The 18,878-nt window shown below is 40.4% G+C and overlaps 1 protein-coding gene across 15 annotated transcripts in view; it reads left to right on the top strand.

The window, feature by feature from the left end:
- Nucleotides 1-18,878, top strand: part of nr2c1 (nuclear receptor subfamily 2, group C, member 1) — a 126,375-nt gene that overhangs the window by 50,605 nt on the left and 56,892 nt on the right. For 9 of the 15 annotated variants that reach the window (XM_072241478.1, XM_072241473.1, XM_072241468.1 and 6 more), the window contains 2 exons: nt 11,433-11,512; nt 13,739-13,855. In XM_072241478.1, the coding sequence (XP_072097579.1) occupies nt 13,760-13,855 (96 nt within the window). In that variant the 5' untranslated portion in view covers nt 11,433-11,512; nt 13,739-13,759. Of the gene's footprint in view, nt 1-11,432; nt 11,513-13,738; nt 13,856-18,878 lie in introns of those variants that run through there. The other 6 variants (XM_072241476.1, XM_072241474.1, XM_072241475.1 and 3 more) reach the window with 2 other exon arrangements.

The raw sequence follows: 18,878 nt of genomic DNA, 5'->3' as shown, positions 1-18,878 counted from the left end.
TGAATGGTACTACCGTAACCACCTCTCACTCAACATCAGCAAAATCAAAGAGCTGATTATTGACTACTGACAAATGAAACCAGGGGTCCATATCTCAGTCCTTATTAGGGGATTAGCGGTAGAGAGGTTAGTAAATTCAAATTCTTTGACATTATATCAGAGGTCAGTCCTGGGACCAGAACGCAAGTGCCATCACAAGGAAAACACAACAGCGCCTGTACTTTCATAGAAACTTGTGCAGATTTGGCACGTTGACTAAAACTTCTCTTGATGTGCAGAGTATGCTGACTGGTTCCATCATGAACTGGTATTGAAACACCAACAGCTAGAACAGAAAACCCTACAGAAAGTGGTGAATAAAGCCCAGTCCATCACAGGCAAAGCCTTCCCCACTTTGAGCACATCTACAAGGAGCACTGTCACAAAGTAGCATCTGTCATCAAAGACTCCCACCATCTAGGCCGTGCTTTCTTCTGGCTGCTGCTATTGGGCAGAAGATACAGGATCCCTGGGTCCCAAGCCACCAGGCTCAGTCACAGAAACCAGAAACTCCTGAACCAGTGTGGGTAACTTCACTCACCTCAACTCTGAAATGATTCCACAGCTTTTTTGGACTTGCTTTCAACTCATTCTCAGTATTATTTGTTTTTTTTTAAATTTGCAGTTGATCTTTTGCATACTGGTTGTCAGTCTTTGTAGTTTTTTCATTTATTCTATTATGTTTCCTTGTTTTCCTGCGAATGCTGCAAGAAAATGACTTTCAAGGTAGCATATGGTGACAGGTATGTACTGTGAGAATAAATTTACTTTGAATTTTGAAGTCAACGATCCACTGTGCAGCCAAGAAATTCCATCAGCTTTCTGTTTAAGTGTACAGTAAAATACAGCAACTTCTCTCAGTAAAGACAGTGTAGCTTCTCCAGAAAATGGAAAGAATCTAAGTCACTGAAAACAGTTTTAATAGCAAATGAATTACCTAATCTTCACCCTGTTTTATTGCCACCATAGCCACTGATCATATAGTCCGAACTGCCCTTGTATAATAAAATCGGGGCGGGGGGGGGGGGAAATGGCAATTTGAAACAAAATGCTACAAAATTCAACAGATCAGACAGCATCTGTAAAAAGAGAAACAGTTGAAGATTCAGGAAAATGATCCTACACCCCTGGTTCTCCAACCTTAAATGGTAACTGTTTCTCTTTCCATATAAACTCTTGACCCGCTGACTGTTTCCAACATTTCCTATTTGTATCAGATTTCTGGATCTGTTGCTTGTTTTTCACAATGTGGCAATTACTGGGTAACTGCTGACTCTGACAGAATTGTGGATATTGTGCAAAGCATCTATGGTTTTGTATGCGGGCTGCTTAATTGTGACTTTCACTGAAATGTGCTGTTCCATATACTGTTTCATTCACTTTTATTAATGTGTTGTAACATTTGAAACGTGCTAGATTTTCCCCAATGGTTTAATCATTCCTAGGTCTGTGTTCTCAGGTCGCTAATTAAATAGAAGACCTGTTGAGCAAGTCCGTGCTTCCATTCCTGGCAATGGTGGCACTGCTCTTATCTAAATTACCATATTTAATCTCTTATCAATTAACATTCTTCTTCAGTAATTGTTCTTATGACATTTTTCTTCTGCATCCGTGAGAGGGCAAAACATGGAAATATGAAAATTCACTTTTTCTTAAAAATCAGTTAGGTGAAAGACATGGTGAAAAACTTAATAATAAAAAAAAATAATAGTAAGTACCTTATTGATCATGAGTGGAGAATTATTTTGTTACAGAAGCAACATTTAAAAACAGTGTGCAGACTTAACCAATAGAGAATAATAGTATACACAATAATAATGTAATCATGTGCAATAATGTACAAAATAATAAAACTGAGACTATTGTACTATGATATGTGTTCTATCGCAGAGATGAACCATTGTATATGCTTATTGTATCTGATAGGAAAGATTTTCTGTAATGATCCTGGTGACAGTGAATCTGTTTGAAAAGGTCTTCCACTGCTTATTGAGTAGGCCATGGAGAAGATGTGCCAGATTGTCCATAATGAATAACAGTTTGTTTAGTGACCTGCTCTCCACCACTAACTCAAAGGAGTCTGGATTGTAGCTAAGGACGGATCCAGCATTTTTGATGAGTTTATTTAGTCCTTTTGCATTTAAATCAGCTTAATCTCTTTTGAGTTGTGCTCAGTACCTCATGAGTGCATGAAAAATGTACATGTGACAATTACTCTAAATAATTGAAGTATCCTACATTCTGATTGAATTGGATAGAGTACCTAGGGAGGAATTGTTTCCACTATTATGAGGGTTGTAAATTTAACATAACAGGATGAATCGGCATTTAGAAAGTAAATCTTTCAATGCTCCAAGTTCTGATTTGGGTTGCAGTGTCTATAGGTGTGCTAATCTGATTGTTAACTATCAGAACAGTGGGATAAATAATAAGAAAGTTGAAAGGCTATTGGTGTGCAGCAAGCATCTTTAGAACCATAGGTCATTAAACACAGAAACAGACTCATTAACACCCTATGCTCATTCCAACTGTTTAAAGATTAGATTCATCTGTCACAAATACATTGAAACATCAAAACACAGTGAAATGTGTTGTTTGCATCAAATCAAATCAGTGAGGATGTGTTGAGGGCAGCCCACAAGTTTTGACATGCTTCCAGCATCAACATAGCATGCCCACAACTTACTAACCCTAACCATATGTCCTTGGAATGTGGGAGAAAACTGGAGCACCCAGAGGAAACCCCCGTTCACTGGGAGAGTATATAAACTCCTTACAGACAGCAGTGAGAATTGAACCCCCGCTCTTACAGATGGCTGCAGTAAAGTGTTTCACTAACTGCCACGCTGCCATGCCAGCCCAGTGTTATACCTATCTGTAGTAATACCATGTACCAGCACTCTCTGTAGCCTTCCATAAATTGGAAATTGAAGTGCTCATCCAGATGGTGCTTAAATGTGTACACCCCACACCACCACAGTCAGTGTATTTAGCTTCCAAACTCTGCAGAACAAGTTCCCACTCAGATCCCCTCTAAGCCTCCTAGCTTTTACTTTTAAACCCATGCCATCTTGCCTTAGACATCTCAATTATGGAAAAAATATTCTTACTATCTTCTCTTTCTATTGCACTCCTAATTTTATCAGGTCATCTCTCAGCTGCCTCTGCCCCAAGAAAAATGAACTTACTGATGTGTGCCAATCCAGAAAGCGCATGGTAATTTTCCTCTACATAATTGCGGCCTTCCCGTGGTGCAGTATATACTTAGTTATCCCTTTAAAACATTCAGTCAAATTAACGAGACAGGATTTCCCATGAATAAGCTGATTATCCATAATTAATCTGTGCCTTTCCAAGTGTGGATTTTATTGAATAGTTAGGCACGGTGGACTGAATGGTTTCCATCTGTGTTTTAATCATCAGGATTAAAATAGTTTCATTTATCTTAAATAGGTCTGCTTTTGTTCTAAATAATATTGTGGGAAGTGTGTGCACTGGGCATATTGGGATGTGGTTTAATATCTCATTTGAATGAAGGAACTAAGATGGTTTAAGTGGAAGCAAAGTACATAACTGAGCATATTTGAAGTCCCTGGAGCTGTTAACAGTTTCATGCTTAGTACATTTTTGGCAGTTATTCTCAACTCGTACAAGCTATCAGAATTTGATCTTTCAATGTGTAGGATGTAAGTAAGTACACTCAGTGACCACATTATTAGGTAAGGAGTGGGACACAGTGTGCTGTTCTGAAGCTGTAGCCCATCCACTTCAAGGTCAGATGTGTTGTGCTCTTCTGTTGTAATGCGTGATTATTTGAGTTACTCTCTACTTCCGGTCAGTTTGAACCAGTCTGGCCATTCTCCTCTGACCCCTCAGTAACACAGCATTTTTGCCCACACAGCTGCATCTTACTGGATGTCTTTTTTTTTTAGCTTTTCGCATCATTCTCTGTAAACTTTAGAGACTGTTCTGCATGAAAAGCCTAGGAGATCAGTTTCTAAGGTGCCCAAACCACCTCGTCTGGCACCAACAATCATTCCACAGTCAAAGTCACTTAGATCATGTTTCTTTCTCACTCTGATGTTTGGTCTGAACAACTGAACCTCTTGACCATGTCTGCATGCTTTTATGTATTTAGTTGCAGCCAGATGTACCTAATAAAGTGGCCACTTTATTAATTTTTTTTAAATAATTGGGCCTTGAGTTGAATGAGAGAAGACAGCTATTTGATTTTGGAGGGGCTGGAGTGAGGCTTATCATAGATTTATTAATTATCATTAAAACTAATAGAGGAGATAGTAACAAGGTTATGATTATATAGCAGTTGTGTAGGAATGTGAGCATGCAAGTTGGATGATTAAGGTATTTGGTTCAATTTCATAGAATATGTCTTATGCGTAATCACTTAGAGAATTTATTTATAAGGTCAATAGTGGAAATGAGCTACAAAATGCTGGAGGAACTCAGCAGGTCAGGCAGCGTCTGTGGAAGTGAATAGATAGTCAGTGTTTCAGACCGAGACCCTTCTTCACGACTGAGAAGAAAGGGAGAAGATACCAGAATAAAAAGATGTGGGGGAGGGGAAGGAGGTTAATTGGAAGGTGATAAGTGAAGCCTGGTAGGTGGGAAAGGTCAAGGGCTGGCGAAGAAGGAATCTGATGGGAAAGGAGAGTGGACTGTAGAAGAAAGGGAAGAGGATGACCTATTAGGCAGGTGAGAAGAAATAGAAGGTCAGAGTGGTGAATAGAAATTGGTGGGGGGGGGGGAGTTTTGTTTACCAAAGGAAAAGCAGTAGCAGTATTTATGCCATCAGGTCAGAGGCTACCCAGACGGAATATAAGGTGTTGCTCCTTCATCCTGAGGGTGGCTTCATCTTGACATGTCTAAATTTCAAACTGGATTGATTTGATAGCTAAAAGTAAAAGGATACGTTATAAATGTGATCAGGATTTTTTGCTATTGGGGATAGCAAGCACCAGTAATATCCCCTTTTCCACATGGAGAGATCTCGGTATTTTGTGTTTGCCTGTCAAAGAATGTTGAGACGTTATAGTTTTTAAAATTTAATTATTTAATAAAATCTGCACTTGGAAAGGCAGAGAATGATGATGGATAATCAGCTTCATTCATGAGAAATCCTGTCTCGTTTGTTGAGAATGTTGAGATAGAAATGGCATGTAAAATGGGCAATGTTGCGATAATCGTGGCTGATTTTAAATATGCAGGTGGATTGGGAAAATCAGATTGGTGCTGGATTCCAAGAGAGGGGATTTGCAGAATGCCTGTGAGATAGCTTTTTAGAGCAGCTTGTGGTTAAGCCCACTAGGGGAACATTGATTCTGAATTGGGCGTTATGTAATGATGCAGATTTGATTAGGGAACCAGTGATCATAATATGATGAAGTTCACTCTGCGGTTTGATAAGGAGAAGCTAGCATTGTATATCGGTATCACGGTAGAGAAGCAAATTACAGAGGTATGAGAGGGGAGCTGGCCAAAGTTGATCGGGAAAGTACACTAGCAGAAATGACAGAACAGCAATGGCTGATGTTCCTGGGGGAAATTCAGAAGGTGCAGTAAGATGAAGTATTCTAAAGATGGGGCGGGGTGGTATGAGGCAACCATGCCTGACAAGGGAAGTCAAAGACTGCACAAAAGCATTTTGTTTGTGTTGTTATTGAAGAAGTCATTTGGTATGCTTCACTTGTTAGGCCAAGACATTGAGTATAAAAGATGGATGTCGTATTGCAGTTGTACAAAACATTAGTTAGACTGCACTGAAGTATTGTGTACAGGTCTGGTTTCCACACTAGAGGAAGCATATGGTAACAGTGGAGAGAATACAGAAGAGATTCACCAGGATGTTGCCTTAAATAAAAGATTGTAGTTATAAGAAGGAATTGTATAGGCTTGGTTTGCTCTCACTGGAACGTAGGAAGCTGAGGGGTGACCTTACTGAAGTTGATTATGAGAGGTATAGTTAGGATGAATAGCCTGAATCTTGTCACCTAGGTCAGGGGAGTCTAGAAGTAGAGGGTACCAAGTTAAGATGAGAGGCAAGAATTGAAAGGAATCAGAGGTTTATTTTTTCCATGCAGAAGATGTTGGACAAACTGCCAGAGGTGGTAGTAGAGACAGATAGAATTACATTGCTAAAAAGGGCATTTGGGCCGGAACTTCAATAGGAAAAGCAGAGGGGTATGTGGGCCTGGTGCAAGCAAATAGGATTAGGGTAGATGGGCGTAACGGTTGGCATGGATGAGGTGAGCCAACAGTGCCCATTTCTGTGCTGCATGTTTCCATGATTCTGTGTTTGCAGAGCCATTCGGATACATCTGAGTAAAATTGCAGATTTATTCCATTGAAGTAAAGGGAATGGCACTGAAATGTATACAGCTGCTAGCATTTTAATATTCAATCTGCAACAAACACCCCCAACGCCAATGCCAGTCAAGATGAATTGCCATCGCAGCTATGAACAGTTGTGAGCATGGGTGCAAATGGCTGCTACATTGGGCTGCTATGTAGATGTTGAACAAATGCGGTGCAGCCATTGGCTGGTTCATTGCAGCCACCATGTGCTAAGTGGCAGGTCTTCCTGAGCACCAAATGATTTGAACTCTCCTCGTTCTCACCATGTGCAAAAATACATTTGCTTTGCCAGTCATAAATGCTTTGACATTGTCCTTGTATATGTGATATCTCCTATTGGCTTTACTTATTGAACAAAGCTGAAGAAAGAAGTGGGAGCAAACACTGTCGACAGATTAATTTGACTCCTGAACCATTATAAAAAGCTAAGAATTGTGCTGCACACAGTGCACTTGCAGGGGATTTCATTACACAATTTCTAGATTATATAGAGGGAGACAGAGTAGAAAGGCTTTGGCTCAACGGGGCTTAGGCGTTAACGGGTCCAGGTGAGGTAGGTTACCTGTGTAGAATACAGACAAAAGGAATGTGTGTAAGGCTGGTGTTCTGTGCTCGGTGTCAGATGTGGGAAGTCCGGGAGATTCCCAGACGGCCACATCAGCGCCAGATGCGTCGAGCTGCAGCTCCTTACAGAGCGGGTTAGTGAACTGGAGATGCAGCTCAGTGACCTTTGTCTGGTCAGGAAGAGTGAGGAGATGATAGGTAGGAGCTATAGGCAGGTAGTCACACCGTGTCACAACAGTCAGGAGAGGGAAGGGTAAGAGTCAGATACTAGAGAGCACCCCTGTGGCTGTACCCCTTGACAATAAGTACTCCTGCTTGAGTACTGTTGGGGAAGACGGCCTACCTGGGGGAAGCAGCAGTGGCTGTGCCGCTGGCACAGAATCTGGCCCTGTGGCGCAGAAGGGTAGGGAAAGGAAGAGGATGGCAGCAGTGATGGGGGGACTCCATAGTTAGGGGGTCAGACAGGAGATTCTGTGGATGCAGGAAAGAAGCACAGATGGTAGTTTGCCTCCCAGGTGCCAGGGTCCGGGTTGTTTCTGATCGTGTCCACGCTATCCTGAAGTGGGAAGAAGAACAGCCAGAGGCCATGGTACATATTGGTACCAACGACATAGGCAGGAAAAGGGAGGAGGTCCTGAAAGCAGACAACAGGGAGTTAGGAAGGAAGTTGAGTAGCAGGCCTCAAGGGTAGTAATCTCGGGATTACTGCCTGTGCCACGTGACAGTGAGTATAGGAGTAGAGTGAGGTGGAGGATAAATGGGTGGCTGAGGGATTGAAGCAGGGGCAGGGATTCAGATTTGTGGATCATTGGGACCTCTTTTTAGATTATGAGGACACTCAGTCCTCATTTATTGTCATTTAGAAATACATGCATTAAAAAATGATACAGTGTTCCTCCAGAATGATATCACAGAAACACAGGACAAACCAAGACTAAAACTGACAAAACCACATAATTATAAACATAGTTACAATAGTGCAAAGCAATACCGTAATTTGATAAAGAGCAGACCATGGGCACGGTAAAAAAAAGTCTCAAGTCCCGATAGCCCCATCATCTCACGCAGACAGTAGAAGGGAGAAACTCTCCTTGCCGTTAACCTCCAAGCACCGCAAGCTTGCCGATGCATTGGAAGCACCCGACCGCAGCGAACTCTGAGTCTGTCCGAAAACTTCGAGCCTCCGACACTGAGCACCAAGCGCCATCCTCTGCTGAGCGCTCCGACCCCACCCCGGCCGCTGAGCAACAAGCAAAGCCGAGGACTCGGGGCCTTCCCCTCCGGAGATTCTGGATCACACAGTAGCAGTGGCAGCGAAACAGGCACTTCAGAAGTTTCACCAGATGTTCCTCCGTGCTTTCACGTCTGTCTCCATCTAATCAGGATTGTGCACGGCACCCTACTTGACAGATAACAGATATCATCACCAGAGTGGCTGCTGCGAGTTGCGTTGCGCCCACCATCTTCTCCTCCCGCCAGAAGGGGCAGGAGTGACCTGCACTTGAAACCCAGGGGGAAGCAAAATCCTGGCAGGGAGGTTTGCTAAGGCCATTGGGGAGAATTTAAACTAGGGTTGCTGAGGGGTGGGAACCAAACTGAAGGGGCGGTTGGCTCACAAATAGAGAAAGCTTGGAGACAGTGCTAGAGGAAGGATAGGCAGGTGATAGAGAAGGGACACGCTCAGACTGATGGTTTGAGATGTGTCTATTTTAATACAAGAAGCATCATGAACAAAGTGTATGAGCTTAGAGCGTCGATCAGTACTTGGAGCTATGATGTTGTGGCCAATACAGAGACTTGGATGGCTCAAGGGAAGGAATAGTTACTTCGAGTGCGAGGCTTTAGACGTTTCAGAAAGGGAGGGAGTGAAAAGAGGTAGGGCGTAGCACTGTTGATCACAGATAGTGTCATGGCTGCAGAAAAGGAGGAAGACATGGAGGGATTGTCTACGGAGTCTGTGGGTGGAGGTTAGGAACAGGAAGGGGTCAATAACTCACTGGGTGTTTTTTATAGAGCACCTAATAGTAACAGGGACATCGCGGAGCAGATAGAGAGAGAGATTCTGGAAAGGTGTAATAATAACAGGGTTGTCGTGATGGGAGATTTTAATTTCCCAAATATTGATTGGCGTGTCCCTAGAGCAAGGGGTTTAGATGGGGTGGATTTTGTTAGGTGTGTTTAAGAAGGTTTCTTGACATAATGTGTCGATGAGCCGACAAGAGGAGAGGCTCTACTTGATCTGGTATTGGGAAATGAACTTGGTCAGGTGTCAGATCTCTCAGTGGGACAGCATTTTGGAGATAGTGATCATAATTCTATCTCCTTTTCCATTGCATTGGAGAGGGATAGGAACAGACAAGTTAGGAAGGTGTTTAATTGGAATAAGGGGAAATATGAGGCTATCAGGCAGGCACTTGGAAGCATAAATTGGAAACAGATGTTCTCAGGGAAACATACGGAAGAAATGTGGCAAATGTTCGGCGGCTATTTGCGTGGAGTTCTGCATAGGTACGTTCCAATGAGACAGGGAAAGGATGGTAGGGAATAGGAACTGTGGTGTACAAAGTCTTTTGTAAATCTAGTCAAGAAGAAGAGAAGAGCTTATAAAAAAACTAGGTAATGATAGAGATCTAGAAGATTATAAGGCTAGCAGGAAGGAGTTTAAGAATGAAATTAGGAGAGCCAGAAAGGGCCATGAGAAGGCCTTGGCGGACAAGATTAAGGAAAACCCCAAGGCATTCTACAAGTATGTGAAGAGCAAGAGGATAAGACATGAGAGAATAGGACCAAGCAAGTGTGACAGTGGAAAAGTGTGTATGGAACTGGAAGAGATAGCAGAGGTACTTAATGAATACTTTGATTCAGAATTTACTACAGAAAAGGATCTTGGCCATTGTAGGGATGACTTACAGCAGACTGAAGAGCTTGAGCATGTAGATATTAAGGAAGAGGATGTGCTGGAGGTTTTAGAAAGCATCAAGTTGGCTAAGTCACCGGGACCAGATGAGATGTACCTCTGGCTACTGTGGGAGGTGAGGGAGGAGATTGCTGAGCCCCTGGCGATGATCTTTGCATCATCAGTGGGGAGGGGAGAGGTTCGGGAGGATTGGAAAGTTGCGGATGTTGTTCCCTTATTCAAGAAAGGGAGTAGGGATAGCCCAGGAAATTATAGACCAGTGAGTCTTACTTCAGTGATTGGTAAGTTGACGGAGAAGATCCTGAGAGGCAGGATTTATGAACATTTGGAGAGGCATAATATGACTGGGAATAGTCAGTATGGCTTTGTCAAAGGCAGGTTGTGCCTTACAAGCCTGACTGAATTTTTTGAGGATGTGACTAAACGCATTGATGAAGGTAGAGCCGTAGATGTAGAGTATATGGATTTTAGCAAGGCATTTGACAAGGTATGCCATGGAAGGCTTATTAAGAAAGTAAGGAGGCATGGGATCCAAGGGAACATTGCTTTGTGGATCCAGAACTGGCTCCAGAGTGGTGAGTGTGTGGTTTGGGCTGCTGGCGACAGTGGTGGAGGTGGATACGATAGGGTCTTTTAAGAGACTCCTGGACAGGTACATGGAGCTCAAAAAAAAAGAGGGCTGTGGGTAACCTTCGGTAATTTCTAAGGTAAGGACATGTGGGCCAAAGGGCTGTAGGTTTTCTATGTTTTTATAGCCCAATTAATTTAAGCATAGGTAGATTTGTATCTCTACAGAAGGAGGAAAGAATTATTAATTTCTGTCTTAAATAACTTAAATGACCAAGATTTTATGACTGGTGGGTTGAAATAGTGTCTTGCCTTAAAGTAATTCTATGAAATAAGGTGGCAAAGTAGTGTAGCTGTCAGTATAACATTATTACATCACCGGGCTCCCAGTCCAATTCCACTGCTCTCTGTAAGGAGTTTCTGTGTTCTTCCAGTGACCATATAGATTTCCTCTGGGTGCTCTAGTTCTTTCCCACATTCCAAATAATGGGGTTAATTGATAGGTTAATTGATTACCTGGGTGTAACTGGGCAGTGTAGGCTGGAAGACCATGTTATCATGCTGTAGCTCTAAATAAAATAAATGAAAAATAAAAGGAAATACATTATTACTTCAAAACCAAATATACACAAAGGAATTTCAATTATTTCATTTGGCTACCCCAGCTGCTCATGCTCAACACTCTTATGACTTTCTCTTTGAACCAGTGCTAGGATATTGATTGGTATTAACAGATTTTGTTTTTTACTTTGGGCTTCGGTTACACTTCTGCTTAACACTGCAATGTTGAACAGAGATCTAATTTCGTAACACATTTAGGAAGAAATTACGTTTAAAATAAAAATAAGTGCAGAAATTAGAATCAGCAGAAAGTCGCTACATGTATTTTAAAGCCAATTGATTCGTTCTATAATTAGATGTAATAAATCTTTTCTTCCCTCACAATTAAAGGTGACTTTTTTTTTGCCCCTAGGCATGCTGAAAAACAAGTAATTGGAAAGGAAAGTAACATTTATACTTGTATAAAAGTGCAAACATTGAGGATAGTAAGAGGTAAGTTTTTGCCACTTTGGAAGTGTTAAATAGGTTTTTAAGTTTGCAATTACCCTTCTGTAGACCAATGCATGAAAGAATGCTCCACATATTGTTATGTTTTCAACAATTAATTAATTTTTTTTTACCCCCTGGGTACTCTGCAAGAATATTTAATATTATCTGCGAGCACGATGCACTTGTGCTGTTTTTATAGGTATAGTAAGAACGATTAATGTGCATTATTTCAAAATTAATTGGTCCTAGCACACACTAAAAATATGAACATTGGGATTAATTTGATAGTAAGAATCTCAGTCATAAGGGGACTAGTGATGGGACAGATGTGTGGTTGTTTCTGACTTCCTGTCATCAGTACATTCTCAAAAATTATTGATGGACAGCTATTGACATTATGAGCAATAATTTTCTATTAAACATGTCCAGTTGATTTTATTCAATTTGGTTGTTTATTTTAATATGAATATTTAATACAGCATAGAGTAGTCCCTTCGAACCATGTCACCCCAGCGACCTGCAACAAACCCGATTAACCCGATAATGACAGGACAATTTACAATGACCAATTAGCTTACCCGATACATCTTTGGACTGAGAGAGGGAACCGGGATACCTGGAGAAAATCCACACATTCCATTGGGAGGATATACAGAGATTCCTTACAGAACTGCACCAGAATTAAACTCCGAACTTTGGAGCGCCGCAAGCTGTAATAGAGTTGTGCTAACCATTATGCTGCTATGGTGCCTGCCTTTTAAAATCTGTACACCTGCCTTTCCTCCCAAGCCCATTCCACTGATTGTTAATTTAATTGGCTACCTTAATGCAAGCCTACTGTTGGTGGTGGAAGAATCAAAGAGTGAGCGATATACAGTACTGTGAAAATGCTTAGATATGTAAATTTTATTTTGAGTAGAAAAGAGCAAATTTCAGATTTCTGAACATTCATTTTCGAAAAAATTTAATGTTACTGAGAAATGTTTGTATTTTGTTTAAGTAAGATACTGAGTAATACACCATTTTTCAAATAAAAACTTAATTACTCTAGGTATGTAGCCCAGTACATGATTAAACAAAGATAACTAGCAGGTGCTAATAATTAATGACATAATGGTTTGAATGAACTAAACTGATCAACTGAAACAGAAACCGGTGTAGATGGAATCAATCTGGGCAAAAGACAACCTAACTAAAAGCTGAAGGTGTAACAGATGTGATAGTTTTAACATTCAAATCATCAATCCTTACACCATGGCAAGATTGAGCATAGCAACAAGACACAAGGTGCTCATCCTGCATCAGCAAGGGCTCTCCCAAGCAGAAATTTCATGGTAGACAGGAGTGTCAAGATGTGCTGTCCAAGCTCTTCTGAAGAAACATAAAGAAACGGGCAAGAAACACAACGGTCGGCTACAGAAACTGAATGCAGTGGACAAGAAATACATCAAGCTGATGTCCCTTCTAAATCAGAAGGCGTCCAGCACTGCAGTCAGCTCGGAACTCATGGAAGCAATAGGAACCCAAATACGCCCTTCTACAGTCCGGAGAAATCTCATCAGAGGTGGTTTCATGGAAGACTTGCTGCTAAAAAGCCATTCCTCCGAAGTGGAAACAAAACCAAGAGATTTTCCTATGCACAAAAACACGAGGACTAGAGTTCTGAACAATGGCAACAAGTGCTGTGGACTGATAAGTCAAACTTTTGAAATTTTTGGCTCAAGTAAGATGCAGCTTGTCCATAGAAGAGCAGGAAAGTACTACATGGACAAGTGTCGCAGCCAACAGTGAAGCAGGGGGAGGTTCCTTGAAATTAGAAATGTATTGTAGTGGCAGTGTGAATCTCAGCAGTGAAAAAGGCTGGATGCTAGAAGAATATAAGTTTTTGAATCTATGCGATAGATTTTCGTTAGCTAAAAACATCAAAGGATAGTCTTCAAAAACATGATAATTGAAAATTAGATTTGAGTTGATCTGTACCTCAAGTCCATTTAGGTAGATAGATAGGTAGCTAATCTATCTATCTAAATGGAGTTGAGGTACAGATCAGACCTGATCTAATTGTTTGACAGAATATTTTAGCTTAGCTTGGGGGCTGAGTTTAGTGTATATTGAGATTGGCATGGTTCTTATAACAAAAGAGGCCAAATTTCTGATGTAAGATAGTGGTTGAACTCCTGTCCTCATGGTTTTTACCCTTGGCTGAATGTTACTTTATGACTGCTACAGGTTCGTAATAATCAAGTGTCTATGGCTGGAAGCCCACCAGTCTCCTTGGCTGAACAGACTCAAGTAAAGCTCATCACAGTCACTGATGACTTAGTTCAGCAACTAGCTGAACATCAGGTATGATTTATTGGTTGCTGAATATGATTGTGTGAATTTGGTTATGTGTTGTTACATATGCTTTGCACCTTTCTGCAACGGCTAGGAAAAGTTTTGAAGCATTTCTATATGGTCCCTTTTGGTTTTAAAGGCAAATTTACCATGTTCCAAGACTCTACAATTTTCCTTGCTTTGCATAAGCATATTAATGCCCAATTAACCTTGTGGACTAGCAGTATACTTTTCTTTTGATTGAACTCTACACCAAGAACAGTTTATTTGCTGATGACCTAAAAAGAGAAATATATGCTAATCTAACCTTTGTGCAAATACTACAGGAAATGCAAACCTAAATTTAAAAGCTACTAGAATACGACTCAAATGCACCTCCTTATAAATAACTATAATAGTCTTTTTGCAGTAATAAGAAATCCTGTATGTCAGAGACAAAAATTAATTTCTTCCAATTATTTTTAACTTGCCATGTACTTTGTCTCTGAACCTTTGTTCTGTTTTTACCAACAATTTTTCAATCCAGTTCCTTAAAAGTCTTAGCATTGTCTGAGCAATAAATTGGCTATTTCTAGTACTCAAAGCCGTGTTCCAGATCAGGTTTGGGTGGTATTTCTCCAATTTGATTAACATACAGCATTCTTCTGCAAGTCTTTTTCACGTCTAGGTGTTCACCGTGGGAGGGTAAAATAGTTACCACTGTGTTTTCCTTCTTATCTCGTCTTTTGAGCAATTTTCTTGCCATCCATGGAATCCTTGGAAAAACTGGAACGTCAGCATGCTTCAAGGTGCCCTTTTAGAGCTGACTTTGGTTGCTATTTGGATTTGTCTGTAACAACAAGTGATAGGGTTTGACAGACTTGTGGGCAATATGTGAAGCTCAGCATTTAATGTATGTCTTTTTTCATTAGAAAAGATGTTGGGATTATTCTGTTGCTATGAAATTAAACTTAAGAGCAGCAAAGTTGTTCAGGAAATTGTGTATCCGCACAATGCCCTACAGATAACTGGGAAGCTGTTGCATGTTCTTGAAATGTATGCATGTGTAATAATTGGGATAGTTTTGTTCATTAAGTGCAGCAGAAGGACTTGCCTAGCAAGCAGTGGAATTGTCAAGGTTTTCTTGCCAATAGGGGAAAATGCCTTGCTTGAGGTTATATCTCTGTTGATAGCAGGCTGCTTTTTAGAATTGAGGTAGCTGCTGAGGTTAAGGTTTTGGTTTTCAATGGTGGAGGGGGGTAGAGCCTTGAAGTTGGAATAGAGAATGAAGGATAGAGAAATCTTTTGTGTATAGAAATAAGGTTGAACCTGAAAAGAAAGCTAGCTAATAAGATAAAAAAATTATATTGCACAGTCAGAAACAAGTTTCATTTATTCTCTGCCCTTTCTGGATTGTTGCAACAAAGGGCATCTTTCATTTTTTTTATGTAGGAGTGGAGATTCTTTTTGACTTAGCTGCTCTTTAAAATTACAGCAATTTGTTCATTGTTCAAACTACTTTTTATAAACACAAATAAGATTATCTAATTTCTGTAACCTTGGTGTTTCATTGTATGTGGCATAGTATATTAGTTCAATACTAAGCTAAAGTGTTATAAATTTTGGACAAAATATTAGTCAAATGTAAAAGTAATAAATGAAGTATGAATGTGTGGCCAAGTCAGTCAATAAAGAAAATTGAAAGCAAGTTCCTCAAACATCTGGATACAGAAACCACATGGGGAAGTTGATGTGTATTTTGTAGTCATAGAATCATATCTCAATGGAAAATGTAATAAATCAGTCAGTGGGAATATCCTATAATGATCTTGATATATAAATGTTCAATCCAGAAGTATTTGCATTTTTAATGTTGTCTTAGAAAGATAAATAATATTTACTAAAGTAAATTCAAAAATATATTAAAAAACCTGCAGATGGGATTGTCCATCCCACCCCCACTCTGATCTGTCTGTGGTTTCTTGTGCTTGAGGAGCAGCAAGCACCTCTTCTGCCTGGGCACAATGTAGCTTTCTGGCCTCTATACTGAATTCTACACCTTCAGGTAACTTGCTTTCTCTGTCTTTATCAGAACTGGCTTGTCATTTCCTTTGTGGTTGTTGCTCAGTTTTTCTCTCTCCATTACCAAAGTCTGACATGCAGCCCAGCATTTCACAAATCTTTCATTCTTTTGTCTGTGTTCTCACCCACTGCCACATTAACCCATTGACTAGGCTTACAGCTTCTTCCCGGAGCAACCTGGCCTCACACAGTGTCATATCCCTTCTGTCCTATGTGTCACATCTCCACTCTCTCTGCAGCCTAATACTAATTTGTATTCTGATCCTTCTAATCCCAAGAAAAGTGTTTAATTTGAAACATTAATCCTGTTTCTCATTTTGTAGGTGCTGCCTGACCTGCTGAGTATTTCCAGCATTTTCTGTTTTTAGTTCAGATCGTAATGGTACCTTAGCTAACTTGTTTTCTTTCCTTCTCTGTTTCTCTTTCTCCAGATGCTGCCTGACCTGTTGAGTCTTTCAACCAATTTTTGACACAGACTCTCCTTGATTAACCACGCTCCCTAAACTTGGTTTATACTGTTCTTTCCCTCAATATCTGCCCGCTACTGATGTCAGACTTCCTGGCCGATAGTTACTCGATCTCTACCTTTTCGAACAATAGTGCAGTATCAGCAGCCTTCTAGTCCTCCAGCATCAAGCCTGTACACAGTGCATGAAGGCAAGAGCCTGAGTCACTTACTCCCTCATTGTTCTTATGGACCTATTATATCTATTGGGTTTATTTTATTTGGGTTTATCAAAATACTCAACAATAATGGTGCCAACTCAGTCCTTCCTATTCTTACTCCTTAATTTTAGTAAGACGTATGCAGCAGATTCATTCAGAACTTTACACTCCTCACTAAGGCTATTGTTTTGGCCTCTGATAGCATTCAACCTTTCATTTCTAATGAAAGGCATGTGCCTGGCCTGCTGAGGGTTTCCAGCAGGTTCTGTTTGTATTTCAGATATCCAGCATCTGCATTTTGATTTACATTTCATACTGAATTCACTGCCAGCTCTTCTAAGATCACCAGCCCTGACTTCCTGCTGTTCTCTCTGATGTGATTTTCTTATATCACGTTTGCTATGTGGCTTCAGCTTAAAACTAACTTGTATTTTTTTCCCTTACTTTTCTAGATCTGATGAAGCACCTTTAACTGGAAATGTTAATTCTGATGATAATGGGTGTTGTATGTATTTTCTGATGTATTTGAGCTTGCCTATATAGTACAAGAGTGGCACCCTCTGCGAAAGGGAACAAGCTCTTCATCTGAAATACTAGTTTTCATAGCAAGTCTCTTCTCAGCCAGGTGATGAGAATGTGTTCCTGCTACTTCAGTCAACCTTTCAGTCCTGCAACCCTCATTGATATCTGTGCTTTCCCAGCCCTCCTGTGCATTCCTATCCACCTGGATTTAATTTCTTAAACCTCAGTCCGTCCCTCTCACTCTTTAACTATAGCCTATTTGACCCAACTTTTAATCATCTATCTGAAAAGGCACTCTGCCTTGGGATCTTTTTAACTTAAGTAAAAACACAGTTTTAACTAAGTTATTTCTTGTGAGAAATTGCATCATTCCATGAAAGCATGACACTTAAAATAGAAGCAGGAGTAGACCATTCAGCCCTTTGTGCCTGCTACCCCATTCAGTAAGATCATGGCTGTTCTTGTACCCCAGCATTATGTTTCTGCAGCAATCCTGTAAGACTTGAATTCCTTGAAGCAAAAAAATATATATATCAGTATGTTTGGTTACCATAGAGTATCTGGGCCAAATAAAACATACAATTGGAGAAATTCCTTATTTTCACAACAAGGAGTGACCTTTCTGCCCATTTTGGTGGTAATGTAATTTTGTATGTGAAATTTTCCAGTAAAACAGTAAATTTACTCTGAGTGCTTAAGATTTCTTCAAACTTATCAGGCTGAGTAAATGTGTACTTATGCTGCCTTTGCATTTAGGATGTTGCAATATGTCGGATTCTTGCTCCCAACAGTACCATATCTAATTTTGTGTTTTACGATAACACTATGTTATTTGGTCTTTTGATAATATAGAGGTAGTTGTTGGCTTTGTGAGATTTAAAAGAGGAAATGACAAAAAAGAGATCTGGATATCCAAAAGCATAAACGAGAGAAAGGAAATTTTAATGAGGGGAAGGGATAAGCATGGGAATGGTATGTGAAATGTATACATTATTAAGACATGCTCATTAGAAAAGTGAGAAGTGGCATTGGTGGGCTCAGTCGAATTGCTCACTCTTTGAAGCAATTCTAAATCAGATGGGTAAAACATTTGTACCCTCCCTGATGATACATTGATCTCTCACACTGAAACAAATCACTAATTTCTGAGTGATATTTTGAGTACGGCTCATGTGTATGCGCACTGTAGGTTGAAAGGGGTATTGATATGCTGGAAAGGAACAGGGTATATTTTTAGAAGGAACTGTTTAAATGAACAAATTTATTAGAGAGACTGTTTAAATTGCTGAAAGTACAGTAAATATAAATAGGATGATTATCTTGGAAGGGCAGTACCAAACTAGAAAGCAGCACCCCTGCATTAATAAGTGTAAAAACGACAGGAATTGTTTTCCCTTTGCGGATCTGTAGATTAGTAGTTTAGGTAAGAAAGCTGGAAATGTGTGGATTGAGTTAGAAATTGGATCATGCTGGATATGTACCAGTGGCCAGGATCGTTTTGACTGGTTGAGGGTCAACCCAGAAATGCATGTACATGCTTTATGACATTGGCAGATTTTGGCCACTACCAGCAGCACTCTACCTCACAGCATTCCACGTACATGAATCAGTTTCAGGTGCCATTAGCAGCTGCGGCAAGTAATTGACACAGGCTGAATTCAAGATTGCATCTCTTAAAGGGGCTCTGATTTTTGGCTCTAGCCTCTGGTCCATCTGACTTTGGCAAGGTTTGTAGAAGCAATAGGAGGTCAGAATATCGAGCAGGCATACAATTTTTAGATCC

Source organism: Mobula birostris, chromosome 23 (genome assembly GCF_030028105.1).
Source record: "Mobula birostris isolate sMobBir1 chromosome 23, sMobBir1.hap1, whole genome shotgun sequence".
In the NCBI taxonomy this organism is placed as follows: Eukaryota; Metazoa; Chordata; class Chondrichthyes; order Myliobatiformes; family Myliobatidae; genus Mobula; species Mobula birostris.
The sequence above is the reverse complement of the archived record's forward strand: the minus strand, read 5'-3'. Positions and strand labels throughout refer to the sequence as shown.